The sequence below is a fragment of the Thunnus albacares genome, chromosome 12, assembly GCF_914725855.1.
Source record: "Thunnus albacares chromosome 12, fThuAlb1.1, whole genome shotgun sequence".
NCBI classification, from domain to species: domain Eukaryota; kingdom Metazoa; phylum Chordata; class Actinopteri; order Scombriformes; family Scombridae; genus Thunnus; species Thunnus albacares.
This window is the reverse complement of record NC_058117.1, coordinates 3108043-3128196: the sequence shown is the minus strand read 5'-3', so window position 1 is coordinate 3128196 and position 20154 is coordinate 3108043. Positions and strand designations below refer to the sequence as shown.

General features: G+C 38.1%; 1 protein-coding gene across 1 annotated transcript; it reads right to left on the bottom strand.

Moving 5' to 3' along the window:
• Window positions 1-5177: 5177 nt before the first annotated feature.
• c12h5orf22 (chromosome 12 C5orf22 homolog) lies at window positions 5178-18593 on the bottom strand. Its single transcript, XM_044367907.1, has 10 exons — window positions 18305-18593; window positions 15945-16090; window positions 15415-15564; window positions 15139-15272; window positions 11540-11880; window positions 10561-10623; window positions 9913-10034; window positions 7896-7962; window positions 6384-6523; window positions 5178-6142 (listed from the first exon to the last, which is right to left on the bottom strand). The coding sequence occupies exons 1-10, from the start codon at window positions 18371-18373 to the stop codon at window positions 5986-5988; spliced, it is 1389 nt and encodes a 462-aa protein (XP_044223842.1). The 5' UTR covers window positions 18374-18593; the 3' UTR covers window positions 5178-5985.
• Window positions 18594-20154: the final 1561 nt, after the last annotated feature.

The following is a 20154-nucleotide window of genomic DNA, read 5'->3' as shown; positions in this document are numbered from 1 at the left end:
TGATGCATTCACGTGCTCCATGTAAACGCCCACTTCCTCACAGCAAAGACCTGTATGAGACAAACACAGTGCTCGGTTGTCAGCACGCATCAACCTTTTCATTCATTTCTTCAAATCCGCGGTTTTATAATATATTAACAGGTTTAAGCAATATGCTTTCTTTACGATGTATGGAGGAATTCCTGTTAAAAAAAGAAACCGTTTTCTTTCTGGCACAGAAACCTGAAAAGACCAAATCAGCGTAGGAAAGAAACTTGCGAAATTAATTTGGACGAGGTTAATTGGAGTGAAGTCATAAACTCAGCTAATTCTGTAATTATCTGTAATCGGCTACGTGAAACATAGCTAAAGACTTTTCATAGGCTCCACATTATGTCTTCAACATAGAAGGATAAGTTCATAATTTTTCAAGTGTGTCTTAAAACAGCAGTCAGGTGTCCATATGAACAGTGACAGAGGTTTTCCTCACTGTAATCATTCCTCCTGTTCATACTGGCTATTAAAAGATCCTCTTCAAATGTGCTTTCAATGGAAGTGATGGAGGCCAAAATCCACAGTGTGTCCACACAGTCATTTAAAAGTTGATGTGAAGCTTATATGAGGCTTCATCAGTCTGAGTTAGTCATATCAAGTAGATATCTGACACATTTACAGTCTTTTTAGCATCAAATTCCCTCTTTGTGTTTCTTCAGACAGTGTTTCCCTGTTGAGCTGTGGTGGAAGTATAGTGATTAAAAGAGGGACATTGGCACTAAAAAGACTGTAACGTTGAAAGATTTGTCGACAGTTGGAAGACTGAAGGTTTATAGTAGCTTCTCATAAACTTTTAAATACACTTTTGCACAGAAGGAGCCCCCTACAGGTAATATTCGGTACAGCAAAATATTGAGGATTCTTCCTGTAAAGAGGTTGTCAGCAGCAGAAATTTTGTCAAATATGGTCAAATATCTGTGGTATGTGTACATCATGTACCACGGGGGATTGAAAATACCTTTCTTACAGGATTGACTAACTGCCTATCAAACTGTCCTTTAAATTTATTGGATTCTTAATTATATAAGAAAGATGGTAAATTGATCAATAGAAAATGTAAAGATTTACTGTAGAGATAACTGATTTTTTTTGGTAGTATGGTGTTGTATCCTTTCGAAGCCACAACCTGAGAATGTGATTCATGCACACGTCTTTTTCAAAGTGGAAGAAAACTACTGAAAATACATAAAAAAGATAAGTATTTTAATATCATATTCCTATGGACACCCATGACACTTCACTGCTAATCTCTAATTGCAGTATTCAATGTGAGACTAACTGAAGAGTTTGCATTTACTATAGAAATATTAATATTTAGTATGAGCATGTTTATAATGTTAAAACCGAAAACAGGAAAGTGATCACAAATAAACTTGGCAAACTCCATTTGCTGATGAAGATCATATGATTGAAAGCCCCAGAACAGCTACTAAATGGACCTTGGGGTAAGATTGTGCTCTCAACAGATTTCAAATTATTTCAATGTCATCTAAAAGTCCTCTAGTAATGACACAGTGATTACACCTGACTGTATTAAACATTTGTTGCTCCATTTTTGCATGAAATATTCTGATGCATGAAATCTGCATAAACAGTTGCAGTAAATGTCCTTCATTAGCAGATGTTCATCAACATGTTTTGATTTTTCATTGTTTCTTTTGTTTATTTTTACAATACATTAGCATAAATGTACCCACATGTGAGACTCTGATAAGCCAAGTACCACATGTTTATCCTGTGACTGAGATGTAAAGTGACGACCACAGTTTCAGTGCTGGAAGAAGTATTCTGATCTTTTAGGCAAGTAAAAGTACCAATGCAACAATGTAAAAAATACTCCATTACAAATAATTCAAACTCTGTTAAACTATTATAGGTAAATATTTTAGGTATCAAAAGTCAAAGTACTGTACTTGTTCTGCAGTAAAATGTCCCCTGTTACTGATACATTATTATATATAACATTATTAGATAGTTAATACTGATGTTTCAATGTGTAACTAATATTTTACTGTTCTGTAGTTTAGTCCAGTTGTTCCCAACATAGGGGTCGGGCCCCTCCAAAGGGTCACAAGATAAATCTGGGGGGTCATGAGATGATTAATTGGAGAGAAAAAAATTAAAAACAAAGTTCTGACACACAATTTTTTTTTTAAAACTTTTGTCTAATGTTTGCTGTTTTTTGATATATTGGATCATTTGACATCTCAACACACATGAAACATAACAAGCACAATATTTCCCTTTGAAATGTTTTGTGGAAGTATAAAATATCATAACATTAATATACTGAAGTGAAGTACAAGTACTTGAAAAATTGTACTTGAGTCAATGTACTTAGTTATTTTTCAACCACTGCACAGCTTTTAGATGATGGAAACTAGCACAGGCTAACTGTTGTCAGAACTGCAACTGCTGGTTGTGCTTCTAGTAACTTCATTAGTCTCCAACATTTAACAGTGTTTTTTCATTGATTGGTGAGGATTCATTTACAGAAAATTAAATAGACATTTTATTGCAAGCTGCATTTTTCGGCCACTTGGGGGCAAGCTTAAAGCAAAACAGCTAACATATTATAACCATATAAAGTTGTTATGGTGAACAGTGTCTGCACAAATACTGCCTGTTCTATCCAGTAGCCACGGAGCAACATTGACATTCATTGGAGTCATGCTGCTGTCCTGCTGATTAATTTAAGTCCAAGATTTACTCACCTTTTAGCTGTTGTTTGGTTTGTCCCACCTCCTGAGCTGCTAAACGCTCCACATGTTCACCAGCCAGCTGTTAACTGTGTCTGTCTGCTGTTTGGTGTTAAGCAGGTAGTGTGCAGTGGGTTTATCAGCTTATTTACTGAAGCTAACTGCTGACAGTTGCTTGCTGTTTGCAGACCAAGACAACAGAACAGTGAGCTACTTTATCAGAAGCAAAAGAGCCAACTGCAGAGTTGCTGTGGGTTGATCACTATGCGCGACTCCTCTCACATAGTAATTTGATCCATTGTTAATATAAAAAGATTGATTACTGCAACCTTAACCAAGTATGTTGCCTTTAAAAACTTCCACATTATCCAGCACAGTTTCCTGATGAGAAAGCACAATAAACACACACAGTAAAGTATTGTGGTATCCTCTTATTGCTCCAGCACCAGCATCCCAAGAAACTCCTTTATTACAGATGACTTTTCCTCTCATTATACTGCCATTTTGGCAGTATAAAGGGAGGGAGGACAACGAGGAGTAGACAACATCAGTGTTTCCATGTCAGGCAAATTCTTGTATCCAGATAAAACTAATCTAGCTAACATGAGTCTTTGATCATCTTAACTATAAAAGCTGCTCTATCTAACATCTTCCATCTGCATCCTTGATACTCTGTCTACATGCTTTTTAAAGAATCTTTTTCATGGATGAGATGAGATCTTTTGCAGAATTTTTAAAAAGCCTGAGAGAACTGCAGTTATCAAGCCTTTTTTTAAATAAGAAAAATATACTGTAAATGCCTTAATAATTATCAACCACAGGCACATTTTCAAACCGTTTTTGATTGAAAAAGCTGTTTTCAAACATTTAAACACTTTCTTTGCCTTGATATGAGATTTCATATTTTACAGTCTTGATTTCATACACAAGACATCACAGAAAGCACTTAAATTTAAACATCTCAGTTTTGGTGTTATTGGATTTTTGTGCTGTGATCACCATAGTCGACTGGAGTATATCATTAGACAGACTGAAAAACTGGGTTGGACTCTCTGACACAAGAACAGAGACTAAACTGTTTAGTTTAAAAACAGACCCGTAAACGGAAATACCAAAACTTAGAAGATTCTCAAATGAAATGTATTTAAACTGATAATGTCTCAGGGACCTAACCAGCTATTGCCACTGTGACTATTAGACTGGGTCTCTGTGGGCTGTGAGTGAGTTGCACCAACTTTTGCCTGTGACCAGCACACCGTGGATGTTAAACTGGGCTGAATGGGCTGACAGGCCTCTACAAAAAGTCAGCATTAGCAGGCAGCGTGAAGGAGACAAGGAATCATCTGCTGTGTAAGCTACAGTGCACACTGACTCGATTTTTCAGACACTTTTAAAATAACAAACGGCCACTCAAACTGTGAGGGAGAACACTTGTTTTAAGTTGGGATATAAGAATAATAAACGAGCAACCAAAGTAACCAAGAAAACACCACAGCATGGGCAATAAGCTAAGGATATTACCTGGTTTGAGGTCAGCTCAGTCTGGCTGTGTGTTCATATTCACAGCTGGTTTAGTTGTTGGGAGGTTGGCAGGCTCAATAAATAACTGGTTAAATATCAGGTTCTCCTGTATGATGATATGTGCTTGGCAGCTGTCAGTCATAATGAAGTTTGAGTAGGCCTATGGTGCAGTGAACTTCTGACTCTGGAGGGAAAATGCATTTCACTTGGGCTAACTATCTGATAAGCATAACTGGTTTCATGCAGTTGAGGCTGATTTGCTGTTTTCACAGTCCCTAACCGTAACTTTGCAGATGACACTCTCATCTACATAGCTGAATCAGTTCCATCCAGTTGTTCAATAAGTGCACTGAAGTAATCATCATTTGAATGTTCACTTTTCAAAAGATTACTTTTGTCTGTGTGGAGATTTCTCTCTAGTGACAAGAGCAACATATTACTTATTCTAGTGAGGAAGGTTCAATCTTCACTCTACTGTGTTGCAGCTGCAAGGAATGCAGAATTATTTCACTTCAATCGCAGCCTTAAGCTTTTCACCCATCTGTTGTCAAAGAAAGGATCCTAAAAAGGGAGTGAAAGACACTAGTGTTTAAATGTTCATATCCTACATTCATTTATCATTCAGGAAAATCGGAAAACAGATAGATTTTTATTAGAGAACCCAGATTTCCTGGAAAAACACTCCCTCAATTGGATTTCCAAACTGAGTTTTTACATGTCTGCGTTTGTCAAGTCAGTTTTATTTATATAACCCAAAATCAAAGATTTGCCTAAAGGGGCTTTATAATCTGTACCACATGCAGCACCCTCTATCCTTAGATCCTCAGTTCATTTGCATAACAAAGACCCAGTACAGGGGGCGTAGTGCTATGGCAGCAGTGTAGCAGGATGAAAGGAAAGATCATTACTGTAGCCGAGGCAACACTGTCTCCAAAATAATTTAATCCACAGTCAGACTTTAAATGAACAAAACTATATTCATCTTTCTTTTATAAACGGAAAAGTTGAAACACTAAACACATCAGTTCTAACAACTCAACAGCAGGGTGATTAAACATTTGAAACATGCACACACTGCACCTCATTTTGCCATCAGCACCACTATCACACCAGTACCATTCAAGTACTGCTGAGAAAAACCTGTCACTCACCAACTACATGTTAAACCTACATTAACAGCCACTTGGGGGCAGCAGAAATAAACACAACACAGACATCACATTTTAAGTTGATTAAAGAATATGTTATCAAACTGTTGCCTTTTTTACTCATCCAGCAGATGCACAGCAACGTTAAAATTCACCTAGTGCAACAATGGTTCTCATTGAGGTGTTTTTAATAGTTCCAACAATGGAGCTCTATGATACAGAGGAATAAGTTCTATCAGCCTTCATACACACACTTCTTAGTAGATCAAGTCTTAGTTGGTTTCATTGGATTTGATAACAATAAAAAATATAAAATATGACCAGACTCGTCCTTTAACCAATCAGGATGGAGAGCTTCTATGGCCAGTTCACAAGAGTTGCACATTTAACACTGTAATCAGCACAAACCACCTCAAAACCTGTTCCAGCTGCTGGACAACAGACAGTTATGTACTTCACAATTCACTGCAACAGCATCTAGAAAAAGCAGTCATGTTTGTGAACATGTGATCATGTCAGTTTTCATTTATGTACTTGTGTTTGTCTTTATTAAACTTGTGTCAAGGTGTGTGTGTGTTTGTGTGTCAAGAAGCCTGTGGTTGGCAGTTCTGAGTCTCTGTGCTTGTGCTTTCATAGTCCTTTTGTACGTCTAATGGTCCATACAGGCTTTCCAGCACAGCCAGTACTCTGCTCTGGACTGAATCCACCTGCTCTGCTGGACAGTATTCATCCAGACTGGACCTGAAACACACACACACACACACACACACATATACACACACATACACACACACACACACACACACACACACACACACACACACACACACACACACACACACACACACATTAACAAACACATTCATGTGCAAAATCATCAGACTTCTCTTTCTCTGTGTATCTACTACATTTTATGAGATAGGCTTGAATAGTAATTTCATCTGACTTTGCAGATGTTTAACTGTGCAGCTGTATCATTCACCTGGACACAGTCACCAGTGTAGGCTTGGGCAGACGCTTCAGAAACAGCTGTACAGCTGTAATGAGTCTGTCGATCTCCTCTTCAGGGCTGATGTGGTGAGGAAGCTCTATGGAGTCACAGGTTAAACCTGCCTGATGGACCTGAGAGCACATGGTTGAAGAGAGGGAGGAGGAGGGTTGACAGTAGGAGGATGGGAGATAAAAGGGTGGGATGAAGTGAGGCGGGAAGGACAGCAGCAGAAGAAAAAAATCACTCTGTTGCTGTTTTACTGCAGCTTTTATTGGTTGTTTTCAATATTAGAATGTATCTGTTTATAAAGGAACAAGATTACATGTCTACAGGCATGTTAGCAGCTCTATGAGGCGCACAGTGCTGCTTTGAGTTCAAAATGACAACGCTAACATGCTAATGTTAGGAAGGTATAATATTCATCATGCTCACCAGTATAGCTGAGGCTGATGGGAATATTTGGGAAGGTATTTTGTCATAAACTTAAATACTAGACAAGTTCAAATTTGGACCCGATGGTGGCACTAGTGGAATAGTTAAAGAATCCCCAAAGTGATTCAAATTCATCTTATGAATATGTGTACCAAATTTTGATGGTATGTTATTGAATTAAAATCCAGTATTGAATCAGAATCCTTTTGAAATCCCTTTCAGAACTAACTAAAAGCTGAAACTACAACTCAAGGATGTCTGATCATTTTTTTTGGCTGAGAGGACAAACATGACGGCCTAATAAATGTTCACAACTTGAAATGAGCTAATAATATATGAAATGTTAATCATATGTATCTGACACATTCAGTTGACAGCTGAAGCCGCCTGTACTTCACCAGGTACTCACAACTATGCAGCTGATCACATTCATATGTTGATAGGAATCAAAGTTTAACTGTGAGATTCTTTAAGTGAGGTGAGTTGATAAGCTGAACCTGAATATCTGAATACAGACAGCAGCTGCAGAGAGAACATTAACCACAGAACAGACAAAGTTTTTGTTTTAGCTGTTAGAGAATGAATGTGATCTAATCTGCTGATGTCTGACATTTGAACCAAAATGAGAAGCTTCTACCTTTGCTATATTTAGGATCCTGTTAACTTGTGTAAAGCGTCTTTGAATACCTTGAAAAGCACTCTATAAATAAAAATGATTATTATTAAAGATAAAGGTTTTTATAAGAGATTCTTCAGCATCTCAGCTGAATATTTGCAGACCAGGAGCCAGATCCAGAATGGAACTGGCTATAGGAAGACATTCCTGTTTTGGATGCAGTGCTTTGACCTTCAAGGTCTTCATTATATATACACGTATACACAGACAATGATTCACAACACCCATCATGCCAAAATGATCTATGTACATAAATGCCTATGTTGATTAGTTGTATTGTAAAACTGTATAATAAATAATATAATTATATAACAATAATATAGCTATTATGTCTAAATGTTATGGTGGTTGTAGTAGTGGGAAAGACAGTTAGACAGCATTAACATTATTCTTACCATTTCATAATCTGGGGACGGATTTCTTGACTTCAAACTGGAAACCAGTTGGGCTAATGAAGCCATGCTGAAAACAGATAAAACACAAAAATGTTAACTATATCATGCACCATATTTATTCTTTTATTTGAATGCCTGAGTGGGAAATGTATCCACTATAAAGTGCCCTCAAAAACGCCACAAAGTAGTGTTGATGTCATAGACACTTTGTCCAACAGTGACGCATTTTATAGATGTGAAAATTAGTGTTGTGCTACACTGCAAATGATGCCAAACAATGATGCTTCTTACTGCTCACCGTTGAGGCGGTTCATACTTATTGTCACAACTCAAAACCACAATTTACAATCTGAATAATAAAATGAGAAAAGCAACCTGACTCATGAACAAAAATGGCCGTCTCACCAGCAAAAGTCTAAATACAAGACTGAAACTTGACATCACTCTGAAATTGATTAAAGTCTTTTAATACACGGCCTAAAATCCAACTCAAACCTGTTCAAACCTTTGTTTGAGGTTATTTCTTGACCTTATACGACCACTTATAATGACATGACAGACATTCTGTACTTGAGTGCTGACACCTGATCAGATGTCAGATACAGTTGAAAGCCCCAGTAGAAGCTAATGACTGAGACTTCAGTTTAGAATATTTCATTACAGTTTGAGGAACGTTACGTCCAATATTCACTCTCCTTTTAGCTCTGTTTTGGTCTCAACCGCCTCCTGAGAAAAAAATATCTGCACCTTTTGCAGCTAAATGCTTCACTATGTTCACCAGATAGTTCCTAATTTTGTCTTTTATCAGACAAAAACATCTGGCTGCTGCTGCTGGAACGTTGCGAGGCTTAAAAACAAAACAATGAGCTGAAAGAGGCTAAAACGCTCTGTAGAGCAGAACTGAGTTATAACTGTCATTGTCATTTTCTTCTATTGTCAATATAAAAGTATTCATTAATGCAGCTGTAAACTTGTGAAAAAATAAGGCCACAAATCAATCCTCCCACCATAAACACAGTCCAACCACACAGGTGTTTTCACTTAGTTTGCCAGATTAGACCTTTTGTCAGGACCGTGTTGGGTGTGTACAGGATGTGCTTGCATGACGTCTCAATGACTCTTGTTATTATTCACAGAAGACATTCTCACATATCACAGCAGGAAAAGTATAATTAATAACATCAGTAATGACTGTGTTCTCTTCTACTGGCATCGTGCATGCTGACTCACTGGTGTTGTGTCACACTCTCACACCGCAACAGGAACACTGTTAATTGAATTAGTTCCATATGTGCTTTTCCTGCAATGACAAGTCAAAAAAGTCTGCTGTGAAAAAGGGCCTACTGTTAGATGACTGACATGTGGCAGTATGAAAAGCACAGGTGTAAATAGCAAAATGAGTGTTTGCTCAGTTCTATTGAACTGCATGCTGTCACACTGTCATGACTTACTGTGACCCTTGAATAGAACAGAGCCATCGTTAATGTTATTAGTAACACCTGTGCTTCTCCTACTCTGACAATTTAAAATATCTGCTGTGGAAAAAAAAGGCCTATTTGTCCCGAATCTACTTCAATAGGACACACTAATCCTAAGTGTGTAGTATTGAAACGGACAAGGTGAGAAACTTGTGTAGAGGGCATTACACGCCTCGTAGTGTAGCGCCTGCTGGAATCTCATAAAAAGAAAAAAAGGAAAATGGAGGAGGGACCAGCTGGACGACACGGCAGAAGTGGAGGCAGCTGCTCCTCCCATCTTCAAATGAGCTCTTTTTTTTGGAGGTTGCAGATGATATGACGTCTGTTGTGGGAGGTTTTGTGTCATTTCCACTCAGTGCAACACCTGCAGTGGGCTTCATGTGTTGTATACTAACTGCAAAAATAGTATACTGTCATGAGTGTGTAGTATGTATTTAAGACATTTCTCAGACTTTTCAACACTCCACCCCGGAGCCAATTCACTACTTCAATAGGTCATCATGTTTCACTGCTGTAAAATGACGCCTGAGAAACTTTACCCAGGGTTGCTGGCCCAGCGTGTGACGCTCTCTTCTCCATCGTCCTCTAGCAGATCAGCGAATGCTGCCTCCAAGTCTTCTAACTGACGTATGCGACGATCCACGCACTCATCGAGCTCCTCCTGGACGTGTACGTACACACATCACATGTTAATGATCAAAACGAAGAAGATACGTCAACATTTATTCTACAAAATTCCTGTGAATTGATGTCATGATATGGCTATAATACAGCAGCAAATAATATAGAAAATAATCAATGCTGAATCCTCACACATCCTCCACAGAGGTCAATACAAATACAACAGTGCTTGTGCTCCTACATACTGGTAAAACTGAGTATAGACTGTTATAAAATAGCTATGTACAAGAAGGAGAATAAATGAGTTTTTTCACAAGTTAAGTCAGACAGAATGTTTAATAATTCAGTGACACTTAGAAATAAAAGAGCGAGTTTTAGAGATTTTTGTAAAACCTAAACTTGCTCATGTGTTAACTGAAGATTCTCATTTAATTCCTAGATACACTGCATTCTATTACCGCCTCTGTTCTCTTATCTTAATCATGGAAACTGATTAACATAATTTCACACTGAGTGTACTGTGTGTGTGTGTGTGTTTAAGGGTGATGTAAAGTTAAAAGTCTGACCTCATCAGCATCAGAGCTGGGTCCTCTGAAGCTGTAGAGCTCCTGAAGGATGTCGTATTCTTCCTTGACACAGAGACGACAAGAAAACATGTTTATTAGGTGACATATTCAGCGACAGAGAAATTATATTATATATAAACAGCATCAGTATCAAATACAGGTGAAAATTCCATGTTAGAGCCCCTCCAGCTGAATGTTTGAGTGTCACTGTGCAGAATAATGTATGTTTGTTTTTACAGTCATCCGCTGAAGGAGGGAAGTTTCTCTGTGTTTACCTTAAATAGTTAAAGATGTGGAAATGCCAGCATGATTTGGTGACATCACAACTATATGGAAGCCAATCATGCTCCAGAATACAACTTATAAAAGTGTGATGTGGAAACTTGAAACTTGCAAATTTGTCTGATTGTACAAACCTCACAGAAAAAAAAAAAAAAGATTCAGGAGATGAAAATGAAAATGTTCTCGCATGAGACACAATGGGAGAAATTTAGGGTTTAATGTCTTTCTTGGGGATGACGTGGCATGTGGACAGCAGGAACAAACAACACCATACCATCCCTGTGATTAATGGCTGACACACCCGCCTCAAATACTGATGAGAACCAACCTTAAACAGTGTCAGAAAACATGAATAACTTAGATGTATTCATTATCATGTGTTTGACACTTTGAGAGTGATACTGTATCAGCTTCCAGTGTTTTGAATTTTTATGGTAGCTGTGGAAGGAGTGTGTTTAAAGTGAGAATCTATTTCCTGCTGAAATTTCCTGGATATTTAAATCAGTGTTACAAAGTGGTTCCCATCAGGGATAATATGTAAATATAAGTGTAAAGATCACAAAATTGGCCCCAAAAAAACTCTGCATATGTAGATATTTGTACTTGATTATGGTTGAAAAAGGTCCAAAACAAATCAGATTAAAGAAGCAGCTACTGAACCAGAATATGTATATTAGATTAGATTAGATAGATGTACCTGAGTGTATAATTCCTTGAAGGGATTCTTACACGAGAAGAAGTCCAGATCAATGTCTAAGATGTACGGCTCTGTCTCACTGAGAGATGAAAGTATCCTCTTAACAACATAACCGGTGGATCCCTCCTCCTCTTCATCATCATTGTTCTTTGTCAGGCCTGTCCCGTTGCTGCTCTGTTCTTCCTGTCTGTCTGTCTTGTTGGAGTTGCTGCCCTCTGCTGGTTGCAGAGTGTCAGTGGATCTCGTGAGAGGTTTAGAGCAGCTGGCCTCTCCGGCCTCTGAACACTCTGAACGGACTCTCTTGGCAAACCATGTCTCTGTGTCCTCCTCTCTTTTCTTTCCTGAAATTAAAATAGATTCAGACAGACGAAAATGAAGCAGTGTGGGTTGGAGATGAAGGTATCCCCTGTTAACAGACAGGATCAATAAAACATCATAGGATATAACAAGGACGGCAAAAAGCATGAACATTATAAGGAATATTATAAATTCAAACCATGAAATGAGTAATATTAAAAGTATATAAAAGTTATAAAAAGTAATGCATTAATAAAGTAGCAGTATAAAGAAATAATAAAAGTTGTAGCCAGTAGATGATATACACAGAGTTAACTAGGTCAACAACACAATCACATAAATATAATAATGTTCAATTTGGGGTTTTGTATTGGTTTACATTCTATTGTAAAATATATCTGAAGAGGAGAAACTTTCCTGACAGCAACTCTTAACAAAAATCACTCAACCAGTAAGATTCTTAGGGCTGAGTAACCTCTCATTAGTTTGTTCCCTTGAATGTTTGATGCATCTCCTGTTATTCTAAAACAAACCATGTTTTAAGTTAGATTTGCTCTGAGCCTTTCAGAGAACACACACATTACAATGTCTGCACTATATAGTGTTGATAAGTCAAAGTACACAGGGCTGTATACTAGGGGTCTGCCCGAATACAAAATACATTATTCGGCAAAGCACAAATAGTGGGTTTTATACGAATATTTGTTTCATACAAATATTTTAAAAGTTATTTGTTGGGGGTGTTCCCCAGAGATAAAGCTGAGCTACTGACACAAGCAAAGTGCATAACCTGTTATTCCCCTTCTCCTTTCCCCAAAGTTAGGTTGTAAAAAATAGGCAAGAAATGAAAAGTGCAAAGCAATAATTGCCTTTGAAGTTCCTCTCTACACACTACACGGTATGCTGTCTGTGTTATGGGTGTATAAATAGGTAGAGGTATTTCTGCATGAGGCGATAAAAATGTCATAAAAACATCATCTTTCCACTTTTATTCGAATACAAATACAGATACAAATAATTTTGCCGCCTCAACAAATACAGATACAAATACAAATACTGAGATCTCTGCACATCCCTACTGTATACAGGGAACAGCTCAAACCACTTCTTCACAGAAGATGACCAAGAGCATTAAAAGACAGTAAGAAATGTAGAGAATAATAAAGTTTATAATAGCACAATCTGTGTCATCCCTACAGCAAACTACAGTATATGACTGACTGTAATACTTCTAGTGAGGCCTCATATTAGATTCAGCTGCACTTTCATAGCTACATGACCAATAACGTACACAAGGACATGCAAGTACTGGATTAAGATAGATGTGAAGTCTGACCCAGTCCTTTAAAGTGGAGCAGAAGTCTGCAGGCTGCTGTAAACTGCTGCAAAATATTCCAAATATTTTATGAGGTAGGAAATGTTTTCACCATGTTTGGCTTTTAAATCCTAATATTTTGTATCAGTGCAGTCCTCATGTTTTGCAGAAACTGTAATTTTGAGACATTTCTCTTTCTCACTGAGGCCTGGATTCATTGAAGTGTTACACATAGAAAAGAGTTCTAAAATCACCTAAATCAACAGAGTGGGAGCCTTAAGAGCAAAGCATAATGCGATATTCTCCCATGCAGCTCTGATCCCTGTGACATCGTCATGTTGTTTTGGCAGTGAGAGAGGAGTCAATCACCTCAGCGTTAGTAGTAACGATCAAAAGCTGCTATGTTCAGGCACAAATACATTTGAAAACTTGAAAAGAAACCTGACAAGCCCGAGTGCTCCTTCAGGTTGATGTTTCTTATTCATGTTGTCTGTCTGTTAGATCAAATTGCTCTGGGTAGGCAGCAACATTTTTTTTTGTTGTTGTCGAGAGTTCAGCTGGAGCTCTGTATTTCCGATTAGGTGGAAGAGTAAAAGCATGTCTGTGCTCAGAGTCCTTGGACCGTTTCATTTGACTTGGAGAAGTGCTGTGAAGAATTTAACAGATAAGCATTCGGCCACTAAGAATAGCCTCTGGCGTTGCTTCAAGATGCATGTATCATTGTGAAGGGTTTACTGTCACGGACTTATTTATCAAAGCAGAAAATCTTCAAACTCTACAGGGCTTTTATTTGTAATCGTGCCAGTACTGCTAGCTTAATTAACTGAGGTACAATAAACTTCTGGTAGGATATCAAAAGGTATCCAAACACAGATGTCACTACAGCTACACTATTGGATGGGATGAACTTTACAGTGGGAGGTGGGGATGAAATATCCTCTGTGCTTCTCTGTATATTTAACTCATCCTTCCAGATAGCATTTGAACCATGGGGAGATGACAGGATCTGGTCTGTAATAGACATGGACATTCATCAGGTCAAAGCCAAAACAGAAAGCCAAAAGCCTCCCTGGGGGGGGCGCCGGAGAGTTGAAGATGACGCAAAGATACCACGTGAGGTGAAAAAGAGTCATAACTCAGTCAAATCTGAACACACAGACATGAAACACATGTTGATAACATTCAGTGTGACTCACACTTCCCCAGGATATTATTATCTTAGACGTCTATCGCCAATAAATATTCATAAATCCATTTAGAAATCATAGTACTTGCCTGAGAATCATCTCATTTTTAAGTTTCCTTCAGTATCCAAGTAATCCAGAGTTGTCTGTGCATCTGTTAGTATTTTAGCATCCTTTTAATGGCTTCAATTTGCCAAAATATTGACTGAAAATGTGTCTGAAAGAGAACAGCAGTACCTTCTTACAACAGCCCATTTGATGAGCTTGCTTTTCTGATGCTTTTATTTTTTCTGTGGTCAGATTGGTTCCCAAATAGGTCTATATATTGGTGTTTCCATCTATCAGATTAGCAAAAACTTTTCCTTCATTTTTAGAAGGAAAGAAAGTGTCCACACATAGTGGATTATAGCTCCCTGTTGTCCTGCTCCTGCTCTAAATATAATATAGGATGTGCACACCACTATCTCTTTGTTTACTCCATTTTCACAAAAGTCAATTTAACACTGTGCTGATCAAAAAGTAGAAGGAAAAGCAGCTCTTCTCGCACTTTATGATAGGAGATGTGGACGGGATTTAAATTACAGGAGGAGCAGCGGGTTCACTGAAAAACAGTATGTAATTGCAGCTGTAATTATCACCGGGGTAAGGGTGAAATTATTACTGATTAAAATCACTGACCAGCAGGTAATGTTCAAATCACCCCCACCTCCATTAGAGAAATAAATCCAGTCCCAATAGGGCTTAATTCTGCTAAAGAACATCTCACCTCCTGTCCACCCACCCTCTATAGTCAAAGTACAGACCTGTGAATGACTGCTGGCTCGGTTTAACTGGATTGACTTTAACCACATCCAGTCGAAGGGGTTTAGAGTTTTCCAGCTGCCTCTCGGGAACATACAGACCATCACTGAGGAAGTAGTGGTCTTTACTTGTCACTCTGCAAAAGAAAGAGAGGGAAGATGACCAACCAATGAGAATGAACAGGGGGGGAAAAAAAAAAATCAGTTATGCACCTAATTAAAGATGATTTGACAGAAAGGTTAGGACTCAACCTTAGTGTATATATCCATATATCCTACCTGATGGTGGTGGTGGATGAGTCTCTGCCTACAGTCATCCTGTGCTCCCCCTCTCTGATCTGCTGAGCCCAGTATGGATGCAGCCACGCCACACAGGACACATGGCCAGCATACACCATGGGCATTATCCAGTTCTCTATACTCAGTTCACTGGAAAAAGAGAAATATAATGATTAGTGGGGATCCAACACAATGTGACAGTCCATCTGTTATCTATACCTGCTTCTCCTGTGCAGGGCTGCAGGGGACTGGGGCACATCCCAACATATATTGGGGCAAGAGGCTGGGTACACCCTTGGCTTGGATACAAACCATCCCAGGCTCCTGAATTTGACATACTTTTTATTGTAAATTCTTTCTCTCTTTTTTTATATTATTTAGGACCTCCTAAATTTGTGTATATGTTTGACTGCTATACCACAAAACCAAGGCAAATTCCTTGTATGTGCAAACCTACTTGGCAATAAACCTGATTCTGAAGGCTTAGAATGAGTCAAGTTGAGTTGTAACATCTTTAAAAAAAAACATACCTGAAGAGTTTGTCTTTATCAAAGACTGTGTCAGCAGACATGTTGACGGGGATCAGCAGATCAGGATGGGAGTCCAAATGAACCATCTTAATGTTCTTCATGGGGAGGTGTCTTGATGCAATGGCACGATAAATATGACACACCACCTAGTGGAGACACAGAGGAATGAGCACCTTAAAGCTGTTGGACTGATGGCAGTATGTTGACTAGCTTGTTTTGAAGCATGCAAATATTAAGCTATTTGATCATCCCGAGCACACAATCCTCTGGTGATCATATGACACTTCATTAACACTTTCATAACACTATGATGAGAACAAAATACACTGGACTGTTGAGTGATAAATCAGGAAGCCATAACATGAGAACTGTGTGTAATCATTTGGAAGTAAATGCCACACTAGTGGAACAACAATTACAGAAAGGAACACAGTCAAATATCTAGAGCTGCAACGATTGATTTGTTGATCGACAGAAAATTAATTGCCAACTATCTTAAATAGTCTTTATAAGGAAAAAAAAATCCAAATTCTCTGATTCCATCTTCTCAAATGTGAATATTTTCTGGTTTCTTTAGTCTTCTATGACAGTAAACTGAATATCTTTGGGTTGTGGACAAAACAAGGTATTTGAGGACGTCAGCTTGGGCTTTGGGAAACACAGATCAACATTTTTCACCATTTTCTGGATCAAACAATTAATCGATCAATTGATAAAATAATAGACAGATGAATCAATAATGAATATATTCGTTTGTTGCAGCACTAAAAATATCACAGATTAAGAAATTTGCCAAAGCAAAAATTGACAATTAGTTTGCAGAGGTTGATAACATAAATCTGGACTTGATTACAGGAGTTTTGGGCTGATTTCTGTCTGATTCAACATCTGGCCTCGGAGGTAAACTAGTGCTCATTGTTACCACATATTAAGCATTACAGATACAGTCAAATCTGAACCCAGGGGGGAGCTCATCACAGGACCACCTTGTTCATTTCAAATCTGTCTGATATTTTTATTTTTATACTCTACATTCTCACTAAACCATAACAATCAATCTGACGGAAATTCATCCAGAGGAGAAAGAGGGAATTTTAAAATAGAAAGTTAGTGTATTGTAGCCAACAGATTTGATTGACAGCTGAGACAGAAGACAGATTAGTTGATGATGTGGAGGAAATTGACACGATCACAACAATATGGACAAAGAGAAGAGGTGAGAGAAGATGAAAGTGTGTGTGTGTGTGTGTGTGTGTGTGTGTGTGTGTGTGTGAGATTTATGTGCGGCTCCCTCTGGCAACATAAACTCAATAATATTCATGTAGTGTGTGAGGCATCATTAACTGTTATAGTGTGCTTGTGGTTAGAGTAGGAAATTACTTTTCCAACCTGCTTAGGATTTTTGAACTCAAGTTATATGAGTCTAGCTGTGAAGCAATATGTAATATGTGTCTTATAGTGGGAATAACAAGAACTAAGTTTGGAAAACAACTGAACTTTTTCACTGCAGGCATTTCATCAGCAGAACTTAAAGGACATGTTCGCAATTTTTCAAGTCTGTCTTGAAACAACAGTCAGGAACCCAAATGAACATTGAAACATTGTTTTTCTTGCTGTAATCATTCCTCCTGTTCATACTGACCATTAGAAGATCCCTTCATGATGCACTTACAATTTAAGTGATGGAGGACAAAATCCACAGTCCTCCGTCTGTGCAAAAGTTTATCTGAAGCTAACATGAAGCTTCAGTGTCCAAATGAGTCAAATCAAGTAGATATCTTTCAGTGTTACAGTCTTTTTAGTGCCTCTTTTTGTTACTATACTTCCACCTCAGCTCAACAGGGAAACACTGAGAGGGAAGGAAGAGGGAATTTGATGCTAAAAAGACTGTAAATGTGTCAGATATCCACTTGATATGACTAACTCAGACTGGAAGAGCCTGGCAGGAAGCTTGTGATTGGCCGAACGACATGAAATAAACTGTCACTAGGAGAAGAGCCACTATGAAATTACAACATAACATTGAACTTATGGAAAAAACTAAACCGCCACAATATTAACAACAGTTATGAAATTAGCTACATTTCATAATAATGACTAATAATATGGCAATACCTCTTAAATCTCATTAACCGTTTTCCCCAGGCACGTAAGAAAAGCTTTCTCTCACAGTTAAAGAACACCAATATTGTTAGTTGTGTTCAGCGTAAGTAGACTGGGGACTATATTTGACTGGGGGCTATATTTAACTGTAGCTAAAGTTAGCTGCTATGTGAACAGAGATTGTGTTCGTTGATTCTAAGTGGAGCGCTGAACAGAAAATGAAGTATTACAGTAAGTACACACAGAAACATGCTTACATCGTGGTGGTCCTCCACTATCCACACTGGCAGGTCCTTGAAGACCCTCTTCAGCGGGACGCAGCTCATTATAACAGCAGGTAGCTTGTGTTTACTCCGACGCTTTGATTCAACTGGACTTTAATTACTGCCGTTCAGCCATGCCTCTCCTGATGAACACATAGTGGTTACACTTGTTAAGAAATGTCTGACATTTAGACCAGGCTGAACCGGCTGCAGGCTTTTACCCGGCTATCATTTCAGAGCCACCGGAACCGATACCGCGCGTTGTTTTTATGTTCGGATAGAAACAAGAGTCAAGATAAAGAGAAGTTCCTGTGTTGTTAGACCACTTAAATACGGTAGTAAAATGGGATAAAGAGTGGGGACATAATATTGTAAAACTTACAAAAATTACGACTAATGAGACCTGGTCGCTTGTGAAGCATTAAATAAGAGAAACGTTAACAAAATGTTTAGTTTAGCAGACGTGCGCCTGATAAATATACAGTTACAACACAAAAACACCATGGAATTACTGACACACAAACTGAAAATAAATCAGGTAAAAACTAGTATCATATTCAACAAAATAAGGTGCGTTTTTAACAACTTTCTCTCTTTTCCTTTACCAGTTATGTCTACCAGTTGTTGTACCCAGCCTGAGTTGATCCATTTTTCCTCATATAGAATGATCAGTTTTAATGAGTGCATTAACATTTGTGTTAGCTAACAAGTCACCTGCACTTTATTTAGTCAAACAGTCACTATTATCATATACAAATAGATACAATATGTTACAATATGGGCCTAATAGATTTAAAAATGATGTTGTATGAATACAATATTGAAAATACTGGATATAAATATCTCAGCTTACCAAACAAATATTTAAAAAAATAGAAATGAATAATAAAATATATGTTAAGTTGACTGCAAAGTCACTAAACTAATTATTACTTCATAACAATTATTATTACAGTTATTACTTTACTATATATGCCTTGAAATGATAAACTGAGTGAACTTACTGCTCTAAAAATACGTTTTTTTAAGATGTCACAATATTTGTTCAAAATTAAAGCTGCGCAGTAATTTCATGTTCACATTACACATAGTCAACTGATCCGTTGTCAAGAGGGTCGCTCATAACAAACCCAGAGAGATTTATCCTTCGACTCTACAGTTCCTACAGCTCAGAGTGTTTTAGCCTCTTTCAGCTTATTGTTTTGTTTTTCCAGCCTGCGACTTTACCATTTGGTTGAGTCTTACAGCTCTCATCGACCTTATTTCCAGCAGCAGCAGCAGTAGGCAGCTGTTTTCAGTGAAAACGTTCTGATAAACCCACTGCACGCTGCTTGCTTGGAACCAGACGGCATAGTTAGTAACTATCTGGCGAACATAGAGGAGCATTTAGCTGCTCAGGAGTTGTTTGAGACAAAACCAGAGCGAATATCAGACTTACATTCATCAGGTGGACACAAACATCATAGAACGGTGCTTCATGTCTGCTGGATGTGTAAATAGGCAACTATTTGGTAACATGTTAGCCACAGCATCGTGAGGACGTCGCGATTAATTATTGCTGCTTTAACATTGTCTACAAACTGAACCAGCAGGTAATAAAGTTGGCTGTTATGGCAATGGCTTACTGAGAGTTTTTTTTTAAATCCAATTCAGTCATGCTTAAAAGTTATATCACCTACAATGTCACGATTACTATTTCTCATCAATAGGAAATGAACAAAATTAAACAACAAGTGAGGCAATTTGACGGCATATTAGAGGAGACGCATGGCTGTCTACACCCTCTCCAGTCCAACAGAGCGGTAGAGATAACCACAGCAGTGCTAGGAGAATCGGTCAGGGAA

What these genes read in the sequence shown, in the direction of transcription:
- c12h5orf22 (XM_044367907.1), bottom strand. Translation starts at nt 18,373, where the DNA reads ATGAGCTGCGTCCCGCTGAAGAGGGTCTTCAAGGACCTGCCAGTGTGG. An exon ending in GATAAAGACAAACTCTTCAG is followed by an intron (nt 15,565 to 15,944) that starts GTATGTTTTTTT and finishes CTCTTTTTCCAG; the next exon opens with TGAACTGAGTATAGAGAACT. An exon ending in TCAAGGAATTATACACTCAG is followed by an intron (nt 10,624 to 11,539) that starts GTACATCTATCT and finishes CTCTGTGTCAAG; the next exon opens with GAAGAATACGACATCCTTCA.